Source organism: Carassius gibelio, chromosome B5, assembly GCF_023724105.1.
Source record: "Carassius gibelio isolate Cgi1373 ecotype wild population from Czech Republic chromosome B5, carGib1.2-hapl.c, whole genome shotgun sequence".
In the NCBI taxonomy this organism is placed as follows: Eukaryota; Metazoa; Chordata; class Actinopteri; order Cypriniformes; family Cyprinidae; genus Carassius; species Carassius gibelio.
The window spans coordinates 36,176,758-36,194,156 of record NC_068400.1 but is presented as its reverse complement, the minus strand read 5'-3'; the positions used below and the strand labels follow the sequence as shown (position 1 = coordinate 36,194,156).

At 40.8% G+C, this 17,399-nt stretch overlaps 1 protein-coding gene across 2 annotated transcripts in view; it reads right to left on the bottom strand.

Annotated features, from left to right (window-relative positions):
• Window positions 1-15,932, bottom strand: part of LOC127958492 (tenascin-like) — a 30,120-nt gene extending 14,188 nt beyond the window's left edge. The window contains exons 1-8 of one of the 2 annotated variants that reach the window (XM_052557373.1): window positions 15,621-15,932; window positions 7,243-7,791; window positions 4,717-6,006; window positions 3,853-4,344; window positions 3,130-3,393; window positions 2,926-3,041; window positions 2,093-2,246; window positions 166-432 (exon numbers count right to left, since the gene is read on the bottom strand). In XM_052557373.1, the coding sequence (XP_052413333.1) occupies window positions 166-432; window positions 2,093-2,246; window positions 2,926-3,041; window positions 3,130-3,393; window positions 3,853-4,344; window positions 4,717-6,006; window positions 7,243-7,717 (3,058 nt within the window). In that variant the 5' untranslated portion in view covers window positions 7,718-7,791; window positions 15,621-15,932. The remainder of the gene's footprint in view (window positions 1-165; window positions 433-2,092; window positions 2,247-2,925; window positions 3,042-3,129; window positions 3,394-3,852; window positions 4,345-4,716; window positions 6,007-7,242; window positions 7,792-15,620) is intronic. The other variant, XM_052557374.1, reaches the window with a different exon arrangement.
• Window positions 15,933-17,399: the final 1,467 nt, after the last annotated feature.

The window sequence follows — 17,399 nt, the reverse complement described above, 5'->3', positions numbered from 1 at the left end:
GATGAAAGAAAATACTTCCTGTAGACGTACGTGTTATCCTCCAGGGCAAGACAAAGAAAATTGCTTCAAAATGCAGGTCTAAGTACAACACAATTATCAGTGGACCTGCTGAAGCAGACTGGATTTTCACTTTAAGTCCTAAAATTATTTCTAAAGACACTGTACCTGTTGTGAAGGTCTCCGAGACCGGAAAGCTGGTCAACTCTCCCCTGCGGGCCATGAGAGAGACCTCATACTCGGTGTCAGGGTTCAGCTCAGCCAGATGGTACTGGGTATCCATGGAGGAAAGCTCGATTTTTTTCCTGTCTATATCTGTGATTGGACCATAGGACACAGAGATCCCATCCACCTGAGCTACAGGCTGAAACCAGGTTATAAGGGCTGTACTGTCTGTCACATCACGCACATCCACCTGACTGGGAGCATCAATCACTGTGGATGAGAGAAGAGGTTTGAGACAGCTGGGGAAAAAAGCAACACAATGGGAACATTTGTGCAAGCAGATGAGTTAAAAACAGCTGCTATACAGTTTTGATGTCAAGAACCTCAAAAAAAAAAACAAAAAAACAATGATCGCTCTCCTAAAATAAAATGGTGGCTATATATATATTTTTAAAAGACACATTTATGCTATGTATTTTTCCTATTGTCACATCATTATTAAAACAAGCATTGCAAATATTATAAATAAAACAGTTCTAATTCAATCAAGAAATATCATAGAAAATTTGGTAAATGTTAATTTTTGTACCCCTGAAATAAAATCGCAACACTTGAAGACTCAAGAAAAAAAAAAACACTATTGCCATTATATGCATGCATTCATGTATTCATATCAATACTTTTGACAATAAGACCAAAGAATAGTATCTGCACATCTGCTTCTCCAAGACTGAAAAGAGTACAAGTAAAATAGCTAGGTCCTTATTTTCATGCTTAAATCCGTTTGTTAGATTAGGAACTGTACTGAGAGCTCATACTCAAGTGAGCATAACATAATATAGATGAACTGCATGCAGCTTAGAGCAGATTTGTGCATGTGAGATGCTCCAATGCGCTAGTTATCTCACGGGAGGACAGCCTCTCATGTTGCTGAGTGGTGCCTCCCACACACATAGTGAGAGAGAGAACTCACTTTGAGCAATTAGTCCCCCTTTAATGCAAATCCTATGTGGCACAAGTCGAAGTAATGGAGTAGATGGAGCGTTAGAGGCATGCTGGGAGAATTTTTTTAGACATTTGTAAGACAGCAAAAACAGCCTGTCATGAAGGAAAACTCTGGTTACTTGCACTGACAGCATAAGAAGCCAGTGTTATAAAGGCACATCTCTATCCAAAATAATCTTTAGGCTATTACATTCTAAAAGAAGGAAGTGATAAAAGTGAATGGATTTTTGGGAAATGTCACAACGGTAAAAGATTTTTCTGCAAACCAAAAGCTATTTCTGAAGTATAAAATCTGAGGGTAAACACTTATCCTACAATCAGATAATATATAGTTGAGAGGATGATGAGCTAGAAATGCTCTGTTCTGTAGTTGTCACTCAGAATATGTGGCATGATACAAAAATGATAGTAATATTTAGAATGTCACTTTAGGTGCATACTGATATAGGAAGGTGATTGACCCATATGAACAATATATCCCAGAAAACTATCAAATTATCAAATAAACATACTGTATATTATTCAATATTAATTAACATTGTTAAATATTATTAAAAAGGTGTATTTTCAGCATTCATTTCCCCAATCTGATCATTTATCTGTCAGAAATCTTTGTGATCCGAAACTTTAGAATAGTATTTTTGCTGGTCTGGTGTAGAAAAGCACATGAGCGCAAGAGTTCAAGTGTTAAAGTTTTGCAAAATAAGGTCCTGAGAAACTAACTCTGACATATTCAGTTATTCTAACTCAAAATAATAATTTGAAATGCTCAGCAACTCACTGCACTGCAAATAACTAGCAATTAACATAAACTGCTGACTGCTCTTTCTAATTTCAGGTAAGACATCCTGTCTCTTTAAAAAAAAAAAAAAATCCAGAAAATTAGCAGACTGGACATGATTAATTGCTTTCGACAGCTGCTTACTTGTGACAACGTTCTTGCTGGCTGGTGGTCCACGAGTGTTGTTCTTTACCACCTCAAGCTTGACTTCATACTCTTGTCCAGGTCCAAGACCAGACTGCTCAAAGGTGGTCTCAGGAGCGGTGAGAGAGTTCAAAATCTCTCCATCCTCTTCTTTCTGCCATTCAAAAATATATATATTTTTTATTTTTGGTTAACTGAATTGGTGAAGATATTAAATCTAATAACAGATCGCTGGTCAAAGGTTCTGCTGGTTAATAAAAGAGCACCACAAAGCATCAAAAAAGCAAATTCAGGAAAACAAAGTCATGCTCCCATGAACTACGGGGTAATGAGAGGGTGTCCTGAGAGTAAACACTTTGATTCTACTTGGATGAGTGTTTTAATTCACAGTGAGAATTATTTTGGCATGGACATCCCTAAACTTGATGCGTGAATGAGACTGCCAAGCTGTGATTTGAAAGAAGGATGTAGGGGAGGTTTGCATGTTCTAATGGTGGTGTTTTTTTGGAGTTTGCATAAGCCCTTGAGAAAGAAAATAAAGCATTACAAAGACAATAAGAGTTCTGTGGCACATGGTCACGCATGCTGTTGCCAGGAGCTTCTTAGAGGGTTTTGTCTTGCAAAACCGCAGACTTCTCGACAGTAGCTTTTTGCTTAGTGGCACCACTCAGCTATTTTCCACTGGGCGCCTTTTGAGCTTCTCATTTTAAACTATTACTTGCAAACAGAACGGTCCTTTTATAATACATATTTGAGGAGAAAATATGAGGGCAACGATACTCTTTTGGACCATAGCCACCTTAGAGAATTACGGAGGATGCCAGGACACTCACTGTGTTTCTGAAGATGAGGTTCCAGCCATCAAACGGGATGTTCAAGGGGTCCCATTCAACCTCCACTGAGGACTCTCTAACCGATTTGAATTTCAGACCCTCAGGTTCAGGAAGATCTAATTGTGGGTTATAAATCAGTTTTGCAGAATATACTCAGGACAAAATAACTAATAATTTTCCTAAGCATGATGATGGGTGACTTACGTGTGGCTATTCTGGCACTGACAGGGACGCTCATCTTGCTGTTCAGGACAGCAAAGACACTGATTAGGTACTCTATGCCAGGCTCGAGATCACTAATAGTGGCTGTCTTCTTTTCACCGGAAACTCTCATTTCCATCTCTAAACCGCCTGGAGTCGTAGGCACATAGGTGATAAGATACTCCGTCACAAGCATCTCATTGACCCAGGCAACGTCCACTGTTTCTGGATCGACCTCAGTCACAGTCAGGTCTCTGGGTGGGGAGACTGTGGATAGAAACATGTAACATTTTTACCATCATTTTAGAAGAACCTCTGAATTAAAAAGGAACAGGAAAATGTTAAGATAAATACTTTATTCAATGCCAGCTGAATGTGCAGAGACAACTAAATAAACCATTCATAGATTGATTTCCTAAAACAATGTGGCTCTATGTTGTTATCACATTTCCTGCCATAGCAAAACTCAGCCAATAACATGATTTTAGGGAGGGACTATTGCTTAATCTGACCAATGACAGATGGGGAGGAGTAGTCTGGGAAACCCTTTTGGTTGATGCATAACTTATTTTGTAATTTATTTTGATGTCATTACTGGTGTTATCTTAGGGATATCACAACTATTAGTATTCTTTTCCATTGAGAAATGATAAAAGCCAAAAGAGTGCAAGTATAACCTACACATATGAGGTGTTACATATTCCAATGTAAAATATAGTGACTTACTTTCAGAGCAGTCGTCGCCAGTGAAGCCTAAATCACATATGCACATTCCATTCAGACATTGGCCTTGATCATTGCAGTTTGCTGGGCAGGTGAGAACAGAGCAGTCTTCACCGGTGTAGCCCTCGGAGCAGACACACTTTCCATCTTCACAGTAGCCACGGTCCAGACAGTTGTTGGGGCACGTCTTTGTACCACAGTCCTCCCCAGTGAACCCGCTGTTACACACACATTGGCCATTTACACAAAGTCCTCTGTTATGGCAGTCATTGGGGCAAGTCAATTCGCTGCAATCATGGCCTGTAAAACCAACATGACAAACACACTTGCCGTCCACACACTGTCCACGCTCATGACAATCATTGGGACAGGTTTTGATGCTGCAGTCTTCTCCAGCAAAACCATCATCGCAAACACACTTGCCATCCACACACTGTCCACGCTCATGGCAGTCATTGGGACAGGTTTTGATGCTGCAATCTTCACCAGCAAAACCTTCATGGCAAATGCACTTGCCATCCACGCACTTTCCACGCTCATGGCAGTCATTGGGACATGTTTTGATGCTGCAATCTTCACCAGCAAAACCATCATGGCAAATGCACTTGCCGTCCACACATTGCCCATGTCCATGGCAGTCATGGGGACAGGTCTTGATGCCACAGTGTTCTCCAGCAAAGCCAACATGGCAAATGCATTTGCCGTCCACACACTCTCCGTGTCCATGGCAGTCATGGGGACAGGTCTTGATACCACAGTGTTCTCCAGCAAAACCATCATGGCAAATGCACTTGCCGTCCACACACTCTCCGTGTCCATGGCAGTCATGGGGACAGGTCTTGATACCACAGTGTTCTCCAGCAAAACCATCATGGCAAATGCACTTGCCGTCCACACACTCTCCGTGTCCATGGCAGTCATGGGGACAGGTCTTGATACCACAGTGTTCTCCAGCAAAGCCCTTGTGGCAAATGCATTTGCCGTCCACACACTCTCCGTGTCCATGGCAGTCATGGGGACAGGTCTTGATGCCACAGTGTTCTCCAGCAAAGCCATTGTGGCAAATGCATTTGCCGTCCACACACTCTCCGTGTCCATGGCAGTCATGGGGACAGGTCTTGATACCACAGTGTTCTCCAGCAAAGCCATTGTGGCAAATGCATTTGCCGTCCACACACTCTCCGTGTCCATGGCAGTCATGGGGACAGGTCTTGATGCCACAGTGTTCTCCAGCAAAGCCATTGTGGCAAATGCATTTGCCGTCCACACACTCTCCGTGTCCATGGCAGTCATGGGGACAGGTCTTGATGTTGCAGTCTTCTCCGGTAAAGCCAACTTTGCAAATGCACTTCCCGTTGACGCATCGGCCACGATCGTGACAGTTATTGGGGCAAGAAAGCTCAGAGCAGTCGTCACCTTCATATCCATCATCACAAATACACTCACCGTTGATGCACTGTCCCCTGTCATTGCAGTTTTCAGGGCAGGAAAGAATGCTGCAGTCCTCACCCTCGAACCCAGGATCACATATGCACTTCCCATTGAAGCAGTGCCCTCTCTGATTGCAGTCATTGAGGCAGGTTAGCCTGGAGCAGTCATCTCCGCTGTAGCCAATGTTGCAGACGCACTGTCCATTTACGCACCTGCCACGGTGATTGCAATTTTTGGGGCAGGTAAGCTCCCCACAGTCCTCCCCAGTAAAGCCCTCTTCACAATAACAGGTTCCATTGTCACAGCGGCCACGGTCGTAGCAGTCGTTGGGACAGATGAGCTCAGAGCAGTCAAAGCCTGTCCAAGGCTCGTCACATACACATTCGTCATCCACACAGCGCCCCCTGCCGAGGCAGTTGTTTAGGCAGTTGGTAAAACTGCAGTCCTCACCGATGAAGCCCTCAGCACAGATGCAAGCCCCATCGATGCATTCTCCATTCTCACTGCAGTCCACAGGGCACAGCTCGCTGCTGCAGTCCTCACCGCCGAAGCCCTCGAAGCAGATGCACTTGCCATCTTCACAGCGGCCTTGATCCTGGCAAAAGTTAGGGCATTCTGGCTCAGAGCAGTTGACTCCCTTCCAACCGGGCTCACACACACAGCTGCAGGTCTCAGTGCTGTAGTTTCCACGGCCACTGCAGTAGGGTTTGGTTGTGACTTCACCTGCTAAAGAGGTTTTTAGTCATTTTTGGCTGAGAAACACTTTCATGCTGGTTTAGACTGGAATGGGACTTAATTTAACAATTCCTTAATGGTTTCAATTTCTTTTAGTATGTTTAAAGTATAAATACTAAAAAGCAAACATTTTCTTGTCAATTTCATTAATTTTTTCAAGATGTTGGTAAATGCAATCCCATAACTGCCATTTGATATGAACATCGCTAGAAATACTACACAAACAAAACATGTGGTAACAATTTAGATTTGTACAATACTACAGACAAAACACATAATGTTTGTTTTTAACTACATTGTCATATAAACAGTCTATAAAAAATATGTAATGAGTCATTTGGGAGGATGCAATAACTCCCAATTGGTGATGGCTGATATTTAACTTAATATTTTTTGAACCAATGAAAGATTGTGGCAGGTTTTAGTTAATTCTTAGTAATATTTTAGTGAAATCTTGTCCTAACCACAATCAGGCTTGATTATGCAAGCACAAATGAGATACTAAAAGCCAGTTGGCTTGGATCGTTACATCTGACAATGACTGGTGATTATATGTCTACATATATATGCAGAATGGTCTAATTTTATTTAGCCTGATCCTTTCTGTTTTTATTCTGCCACATTTTGGATGAAAGCAAATAGCTTTGTCATTTCATTTTGATTGGCCAATTTAGAATTGAGCAGAGCCTTTTATGCTTTCAGCCTCTTCTAACCTTCATGTAGTGATTGAACACTGGTCTACTACATGTAAAAATAAAAATAAAAAAATTTCCACTGTATGTATCTGTGTGTTATGCGATAAAAATAAAATTGAAAGGGATAGTTCCAAAGATATGTATTTTGTCATCATTCACTTACCCTCACTTCCACTTTTGTTCCAAAATGTGTTACTTTCTTTTTTTTGTAGAACATAAAATAAGGTATTTAGAAAAATTTCTATTTTAAAATTGTTTATTTTATTGTTTATTTTTTGTCCATGCTACACTGGAAGTTAAAGGCCCAAATGTTTGGTTAACTATATATTTTTTAAAATACCTTCTTGTGTTTTTCAGAAGAATGAAATGTATGCAGGTTTGGAACAACATGAGGATAAGTAAAGAATGTCCATTTTGGGTTTAGAGAGTCCATTTCCACAACTTAGCATTGTTTTGTTTATTTAAAAAAAAATTTAATAAGCCTCAGCCTCCTAATGGCTTACTGAAGTATTTATGGAATATTTGGCATTACCTGTAACCTGAGCACCACAGCAGCCTGTTCCACTGGTGCACTGCTCTCTTAGACTGGACACCTCTGCCTCCAGCATTTCCAGCCTGTTCAGAAGATCCTTCAGGTCAGGCATGTGGTTATCACAACCGCAAGCTTTCTTAGGAATGTTAATCCTATGCGTGAAAACAATCTGATTCTCTCCGTCCATGGTGTGTTCTATGTGTTGGTCAGACTGCACATTGGCCGGTTTTGGCTTCACTGGTGTTGTTCCAGGTGAATCCAAGTCCACGGAGCACAGGGACCCAGAGGGAACATTGATGTTGTATACATGATTGAAAACCACAGGCTGATCAGGACTTGGGAGGGTCAAGTTCTCAGTGGTCGGTGACAGTGATTCTCTTCTGTGTCTAATTACTCTTTTTACCAGACCAGCACTAGAGAGATGAACTAACATGGCTACTGCCATACAGGCCAGTAACAGGCCTGGCATCCCCATGATGATTTGCTCTTTGACTCTTCTTACTGGGATTGTTCAAACTGTTTTAAGATACTGGAGATGTGGGTTTGATCCTGTAAAATTGAATTAGAACAGTCACTCAGATTGCTTTTACACATTTCATTCTAATGCACGTCCAGTGTGAATCCAGTGTCAAATTGCATTTGCAATTGCATAAAAACATTTACAGATTATTCTAATGCTTCAGCAATATTTCTTAAGAGCAATTAAAAACAGCAGACAAAATGAATGAATTAAATAAATCATTATATCATACAACAATAAAAATGAAATAATATGGAAATAAGTAATTTATATGAATTTAAACAAATCTAAGGTATGTAGTGTATATGTATCATAGACTTTGCATAGCAAATCGTGCTAACAGACATAAGAAAAAGGAAAATGTAATGTTTTAATCCTCAACTCGTGTTTCCTTTCCAGCCAGAATGAATTATATTCAACTAAAGCAAACCATATCACACTAGGGAGTATTCATATTCAGAATAAAATTTACAAAAAAATAACAAGAACACAATTAAGCATACATGTCAGTCAGCAACACTGCAGGATAGACAGACACTAAGTGAAACTCAGGTTATGGTTGCCTTGGCTTCCACAAGGATCAGCTCTGGCCAATGAAAGCAAGGCAAACTTCAGCTCAGGAGCGAGGGCTCCAGCAGTGTTTCCTATGACAGGCTGCCATGACACACAGCAGGCAACACCTGAATCTGATGAGCGTACTCTCCTCTCAGACGCTCTGCCCACAGCCCATGCTGACAGATTAATACTCGTGCAGAGGAGACCATCTGCAGCGCTTCCGCTAGCGTGGGTGTTCGGAGTTCACGCTTCTCATAAAAGTTAGCATTCTTTGACCATTCTCCAGACAGCAGCAGAGTTATGCATTAAAACACAACACTTTCCTCATTAAAAGAAGTCAGAAGTATAGTTTTTGCAGGGCTCGGGAGGCTTGTCACCTCACTAAGTGCAATGGTCTGTTACAAATTTAATTAAAATAAAATGACTGTAATACCTTTTCAAGCATGTTACTGTGCTGCATTATGGGGTGTAACAGGGAAATTGAAGATGTCTGTGTTTAAAGAGTCCTGACGCGCATGTCATGTGGTCACATACTTGGCAACTACAGGATTGTAGATTTAGTTTTCCGTATAGCTGTTTTCCTGAATGTAATGAAAACCAAATGGGACCCATTTAAGATGGAAATAATCACCTTCTCAAAGTGCTGACACACTGATTTTCAATCCCATAAAACACCCAATATTTATTTCAAATTAAGTGCATTTTTCAGCATGCACCTTGCCTAGCCATTCAAACACATTTAACCCCTTAAAATGTATTATTTTCATTTGATTTTTACAAAAAAAAAATTTAAATATATATTTTACAGTACTGAATTTGACATAGAAAAGATATCACTCAAAATGTACAATTCTTCATTCGTTGAGAAAATATTTTTAACAGTGTGGTAAAAGAATAAAGAATGTCATACAGGTTTGGAAAGATGTGAGGGCATCTAAATGATTACAGAATTTATTTATTTATAAACTTTGGGGGTGAATTATCCCTTTAAGGCAAACCCTCCACAGTCCTTCAGTAACAAAAGAGTAATACAAAGTGGTTACACGGATCATAATTTTGTCACGGCTGCAGGGGGCTGACCCAAAGCCACAGCTTGCAAGGTCAATAGCAGGTAATATCTTTTCAGGATCTGTTTAGTAAGTGGAGAGCTCGCTTTGACATGTGATTAGCAGGACTGACAGATGAGCTCCAGTGAGAGGGATCCCACGCTGCTGCCGCCCATCCGTGATTAGACAGACAGGGATGAGCGCTTCTGTGATGGAGCGCTTAAGGGGGGCTCGATTATGGGAGACTCCTGATCTGGACCCTCGGGGGCAAAGGGGACCTACTCCGCTTCTAGTTCCTCACATCTAAACCCTAGGATTAAATCAGCAAAATAGGCAGAAAATTGCTTTGAGTCGCTTTGCGGTTTTAGTTCTGGATGGGTAGCTGGCTTTTTCACTTTGAAACCTGGCTTGTCGCCACAAAAATCGAAGAAAGAAAATGACTTTGAAAGACCAAGCTGGTCTTTGTATGAGCATTTGCCCATAACCCCTGGCGAAGGTGGACTGTAAATGAATGAAAAATGAAATATGAAATATAATGAGGACAGCTTGGCTTCATGGCAGCAGTGATGGATATGCTTGCAAATGAAAGAATTAGCAGTTATTAACATTAGATTGAAAAATACTTCTCCATTTTTTATTTTTTTTTGCATTTTGAACAGGAAAAATAGACAAAGCCAGTCTCTTTTATTAGAGCTCCATCAATACAGTGCTGAGCTCAGAGCAGTATGCTAATGCTGCTGCTTACTGGCACTTTCAGATAAAACCAGACACAAAGTGACTGCTGCATTCTCATGCCAGGTCTAGTTTTTATACATTGTTACTTTCTCAGACTCTGGCTGGGCCAGTTGGCTTCCGTGTGTCCAGTGTGAGAGGAATTTCAATGGGGGGTGAACCTGCTGGCACACATATTTATTGCCAGTGATCTAAATTGGTCCAGCGTTGTGCTAAGGGCTGAATGCTGACTAGAGTGTTTGAAAGGCAGAATACCTCACACAGAGACCTGATGAATACTTTCGTAAGTCATAAATTATAGTGACAGTTCAAACGATTCCTCCACCACACCATTGTGCAACAAAACAAATTAGCTTACTTGCGATTTGTTAAATTAGAAGTTTGCAGCTCCTCACATAATTGAGCAATTAGCAAGTAAGTGGTTTGGGACCATGGCATAATTAGCTGTGATCTGATGCATACTACATAGACATAAAACATAAAAGGAATATGCCAAAAACCAGATCACCAAGTACAAAGCATATTATTATTGTAAAGTGGATGGAAATTAGTAATAGATTTTATTGAGATGACAACTGTTGATGTGGAAGAATCTGTTAATGTGTTTGAAATGAAAATAAAATAAAATAAAATAAAATCTAGGCTCTTCTTCCTGGATTTAGAGGACTGGTGAGGTGGCAAATTGTCTGTTAAATAGTCGGTTATGCAAAAAAATGCTTGCATTAACAGTTCATCGTTTAGTTTCATATTCAATGATTAGAGATGACATTCATTCACAGTCTGTTAAACATAGGGGAATCACAACTCTTCCATAGTTTATATAAAATCATCAAGCAGACTCAGTTTTGTAGGTCACCCATGACAGAAAGCACTTGCCTTCATTGGGACGCAGTCTTAATATGGGTCACCCACAGTAGTGAATGAACTGGTATTGTCTAGACTCTATTCGCCTTAATAGATGACATAAAATGCCCTTACAGTTTGTTTAATACTGGGAAGGAGTCAATGATGAAAAAAATATTTATCCCAGAGGTATGCCTTACACACTGTCTTGTTCCTTCACAGGTGCATGTCAAACTTAATTAAAAATCAATATGATGAAATTGAGTCTTAATCCACTTCACAAGTAAACCTGCAGTAAACCTGCTGAAAGGTGTCTGATCTGTGGTGAAGACCCCAGAAATGCTGATAAGTCCTTATTAAAAACATTACAAATATGAGTATGCTGTCATTGAGAAGTGGATGCTTATCGATGGCATGGTTTTCCAAGGTCATAATCAGACTGAAACCAGCACCATGAAGCAGCTCATAATCATCCAACACAGAGATGGATTTCCAGACCAGCTCAATGGTGCGTGCTCTCAGATCGATGGCAAGGCATATAGCCACTATTATTGTTTCATAAATGGATTTGTAAGTCATCGCCTTCCTGAGCAATGCTCATTTAGGAGGAGCGGCTCAGTTGAGCATTAGACCTTCCATTTTATTCTGTTCTTTCTTTCTATAGTTCTGCAGTTCTTCTTCTTTCTTACTGATATTTTTCATCTGTCTGACATCCTGTTACTTTTAAGCTGTGAGGTGAATGCAGAATGTGCATTGTGACTGTCCACTGGCCTCAAATGAGCTGATGATTGTATGATCTATGCCTCGCTACTCTATTTTCCTTGGCTTGCCTGTGCTTCAAAAGGAAGTCAGTCATGGCTTGCACTGGGTTCACTGAGCAGATTCAAACAAATGAATATGTCTGGTCGATCATAAACACGCAGACGTGCTGTCTCACCACTGCATGTGGAATGTGAGTTTAAAGGTCTCTCAAATGCCACATAAAGTGATCTCTCACCCAACGCATTCTCTTGGCATTTCTCCCATCGGTGGATTGACAGCAAGGTGTGAAACCAGAACCTAAGAACACACGCCAATGTGTATTATATTTCAAGCTATGCCATTCTCATAATAATTAGACAAAGTAATTATTAATCTTGCATCTGATTTCATTGCCAGAGTTTAAAGGTATTTCTTCTTCAATTAAATTTTAAACTGATACCAGCATACTGAAATGTTCTGTTTTTATTACTGATCATTCAATTCCTGTGGGCTATTTTTTATCTATATAGTGTAGGCATACGATTACTGTACATGCAGACTGATAAGTGAAAGGCAATGCAGGTTGTTTTCACAATGAAAATGCAGGGTTTCATTACAGTCGAGCCCCATTTACAGAGCTCTAATGATGCTGGGAGATCTCATTGCACCGATAGGATGTGTGTGTGTGTGTGTGTGTGTGAGTGTGTGTGAGTGATAAGCCAGTCTGGTGTATCGGCAGAGATAGAGGTGTTTGCACTGCTCTGAATGGACTTGTGGTTTGCTGACATTGCTGCACTTTCACCAAAGAGGCATTTAAAGCGGACAGGACGACATTGCCAAAGGTGAACTCCATCATGCTGATTAAGAAGAAATGGAAAGTTTAGGACAGTCAACATCTGAGACCAGAGACATTAGAGAAGTCTGCTGGGAATGAAGCTGAATAATTCCTGACTTCAGCTTCCATGTGTGCTTTCTCTTAATAGTCCAGATGGAAGGAATGAAGGAGGAACATTTGTTACTTGCTGTCTCATTTTACATTTTCAGCACTGGTGACCCCGTGTTTATTAGCTTAACCTCTGTTACAGCCAGAAAAGCAGCCTCATATGTTCAGACCTTAAAAGCACAAACTCCTGCTATTTCTGACTCCCGTTTGTCGCAACAAAGTTCAAAGACTATTTCTGCAGCATGTATGCAGACAGCACCTCACATATTGGTCTTAGAAAGATACATTTGTTTTACAATTTTTTGTTTTCTAAAGGATTATATTGTGGTCTGGCAGGAACTGCAAAGAATAAAAGACCATATTTTAATCCAGAAGTCAATTTGCTGCAGAGTAAAAAGACTTATTTGAACATGGAGGGCATTTTTTTCTTGGGCTCAACATGATCACTTCCCAAAATGGAAACTTATTGATCATTATTTCCTATTCTAGAAAAAGAATAAAAGCTTTTGTTTGTGTGTAACAGGAAATTGCTTTTTCTCCAACAACAAGAAATTTAGTTTTTCGTCTTGCTGACTTAGGAAGATAAGCCATGATCAAATGTGATTTAGCAAGGCTGTTTTCTGAAAAAATACCTATAAATTGCATGCTGCCAGATCCAGTTACTTACACTACATACCTATAGTAATTAGCTTCATCTTAGTAAGATCTTCTAGGACTGAGCAACAAGCTCTTTCAACTTATTGACCCTATTGAACGTTTTTCCTTCTTTCTGGAAAGAAAAATCTGTTTTCCCACACTGAAGTGCAAGTTTATTGACCGGGAGATTAAAACATCTATTTTAACTTCTAATTGGAGGCAGAAATGTCATCAATTCAGATACTCTGATTCTCTTTTACAACATCCCAAACTCTTCTGCTAACTTAAAACTTTCCTTATCTCGGGTTTGTAGTGATGAATGCATTCTAGAATGCAGGGTCACTGACAACTAAGCAGAGTTCCTCTCTTCTGAGGAACACGTGTTCTCATCTCTTGGCTGCCGCCGATAGGGACACTGTCTGTGCTTTGAGCTCATGGTTTCCTAGCCATGTTACATTAGCATCAGACAGCCATTAAAACCATCTGGGGCTGTGACACTTTAACACACTGAAGTCTACTGAAGAAATCTTTGTTCACCGATGCCGACAAATCATTCTGAATGCCTCTGTGGCTAATTTTGAGTGTGGAAGAAAAGAATCCTTCTTTACAGAGCATTTTTCAAAGAGACAGACTGACAGACAGAATAGATGACGCAATAGAATGAAAAAACTTTTTTAAAAGTTAAACTTGACAAAAGAACCATAAAACATTGAGTAACTTTGTTTATTTTATTTATCTTTATTTGTAACTTAATTTTAATGATCTTCAATTAGTTGCTTTCCTTGGCAAAATATTTAATTTGTATATTGTATACATATGTAATAGTTAATTTGTGACTGATTAATCAGCATTTCATGTAATTAATTAAATTAAAATATCTAATTGATAGACAGACCTATAATAGAGAAACAAATTGATACAAAGATGGAAAATAGACAGACAGACTGACAGACAGACAACTAGAGGAGAACACAGAGGGTCCAATAGCCGCTCCAAGTGCAATGCCAGGCCAGGAGCAGAGCTGACAGCTGTTCAAACAAAGGCTAGTTTCCCACTAAGCTTTGTCCTGAGTGGCACTGTCAATGAATACACTGCACATAGCATCATAAAACATTTAAACACTCCGTCTAGGCAACAACCATGTGTAGTTGGCACTTCTTATGTCTTTCGAGATAATGATGACATAGAGCGCTGAGGAGATTTGAACAACCAAGGAGGCACTGACATCACACAACAAAACAGATCAAATATTAGGGCTATTATGAAATAGGAATGTTCAATGTGTAAGAAAACTTAACCAAGAGTCCTTTATGCAGTCATGAGTTTTGCCCCTCAATGCAAACGACTAAGTTTCCTTCATTGCCTGAAGAACCTCCCTCCCATTTAGGACCCTTGGATCCAGGGGGTCTCTGTCATTGACCCCCACCTTGTTCACTATATGCACTCATAAGGCGTCTCTCTCAGCCCCTGCATTTCCCAGCCCTCCCCCTACCGCCACACACACATCTTCTCATCACCTCAGACTCTCCATTCTCCTAAACGGATACAACCCATCAGTAAGGACAGCGCACTGATCCGAGAACCGTTCATCCCCCCTCCCCACCGCGGATGAGGCGAGAGAAAAGAACTGGCAGCTGACAGCAGCAGACTAAAGAGAGAAGCGCTAACACAAACCGGCTGCTGCTCTCCCTGACTGGAGAGAGGACAGAGTTCCTGGAAAGAGATAACACCGTCTGCCAGGTAACGAACACCGACTGACCCACAGCTGCAGACAAGCCAGCCATGTGTAGAGTTACGCCAGACTATCAGTGATCAGAGCACACGCTACTGTATTCCCCCCTCAAGTGGAGCTGGAATAATTGCTGAGCTTAAAACAAATGTGGACCACTTCCCCTATAAACCATAATGAGCAGCCTAAAGCAAGCCAATGAATCAGCCTTAGAAGTCCCTAGCTAACAATTACACTTTCAGAAAACATGTGCAAAACTGTACCTTTAGGGGTATAATCGCTTGTCAATGGGGCAGTACCTTTAAAGGTACATCGTTGTGCCCATTTACCCCTAAAGATGCAGAAATACTCTAAGGTACTAATATGCACCTTTTAGGGGTAGATAAGGAGCAAAGTTGTTCTTATGGGGGCTCTGCCTCAGTGACAAACTGTTACACACCTAAAGATAATATTTTTGCATAGTGTACAATTTGACTCTTTTTATACAACAGTATTACAAAGTGGCACAGCTTCCTTTAAACCATAATACAGATTTAGCATTTAATAAAACTCATAATGAGCACAGAGTCATTTAACATGCAAATCTGTCACACTAACAGGTAGATGGAAGTGACTTGAAGCATCACAGCTTACCTTAGTGAGACCAATCCTCCTCTACAGGCTCAGAGACGTGCCTCCGTCTAGGGAACTGCGATGTGTTGCCAAACGAAAGGTTAAAAACATCAGGAACTCTTGAAGTGCTATTTAATTTTCTTTAGACAGATGACAGTCCTGTCATTCCCCCCGTCTCTTAGCGCTCAGTGAGAGTGCTCCATCCAGCCAGTGTATGTCTGCTGATGCTGAGAGAGGGAATGAGAGGAAGAGAGAGAGAGGGAGGGAGAAGTCCCTTTCTTTTAAACAGTAGACACTTTGCGGTCAGACCCCACTCCCACCTACCACTCTCTTATATACACCCCCCTCCCCTTTCTCCCTCTGACTGGAAGCTGAGGAGCTGAAACGGGATGCCTCAAGGCTGAGTCGCAAACTCATGCACACACACACGCACACACACTGAGAAGAGAGGAGGAGAAAGAGAAAAAGAGAGAGACCATTTACTATAAACTGGAGCACCCAATGACTGGATGAAAGGGATATATCCCAAGCTGCATTAACATACATTTCAGATTAGAATTAACAGGGAGGATAAAGGAGGAAGGACCTTGTGTGTTTGATGACGAGCATGACACGGCGGATGATGGGATTATGTACGGTGATCAGCATAATCAACCTTTAATCCCCCAAATCCAACCTCGCCTTGAGAAAAAAAAAAAAGTTGTTTTAGTCAAGGTTGCTTCGCCCTTTTTTAAACCTTAAACACCTCTCCTAAGTGGAACCATCTCTGTGCCGCAACCTCCGGCTTTTCGTGCTCCCCTGCGCTTCTGTAAATACTCTTCCCTTTCAGAGTGTCAGGTTATTCACCTTTCCATCTGCACTACCCACAATCACCTCCCCCCACATGCACTGCAGGTAGAAGAACATCCAACCAAGCCGGCTGCAATTACCGGACTATATGGCACCCCGTGTTTTGTGCAAACAGCAGCTTTTCTTGAAATAAGCATGGAACAAAGTGCCAGCAGATCGGATTTTTCACTCCAGGCTTCCTCGTTTCAAATGAGAAACATATTTCATTAGCAATGAGATGATGTCTCTCGTCGTGTCAAAAACTGACCTTTAGTCCTCTTGGGGGGCAACACGGAGGCACCCGTGGAGATGGGGCACTCAAACCCCCAGAGAGGAATCAAGAACGTTTTTTTTTTCTGGTGAGAGAAAATCAACCCCCATCAGCCTGTGCTCAATAAGTCATGAATCTATGATGATATGCCCGATCGACATGGGATTTTAATCTAGGTCTCATTTCAGAGAGAGAATCACTACATTTCAAATCAGGCCCAGCGACTTATCAGATTCAAAAGCACGTTTTCCTTCATTCTTTTTTTTTCGCAAGGCAAAAATTATATCAATTTCAGGTTCGCCTTGAATGGAAAAGTACAATGCGGGGAACAGAGATGAACAGGCATAGGATATTTCCCAAGGTGAACTCCACAGAGAGAGGCTCTTGGTAATGGTGTGCATGTTTGTGTTTTTCTGCAGATGAACAATATATATGTGGTGGTTGGTGAATGGAAAAGCAGCCTGAATATGTATAGAATGAGAACATTACATTAGTATAACACCTAACATAATGTCATATGTCCAATCAATATGTCTATCTATTAATGTCTGCTGATATACACAAAACATAACACAACTGTGCATGAACATCAGTGAGTGAGTGTGTGCATCTTTTTTTCTCAGGGTATCTATCTTCCTGGGAACACTATCACCCCTCTACATCTGTTCATACTCTCACCTTTCTCTCACACTCTTTCCTTC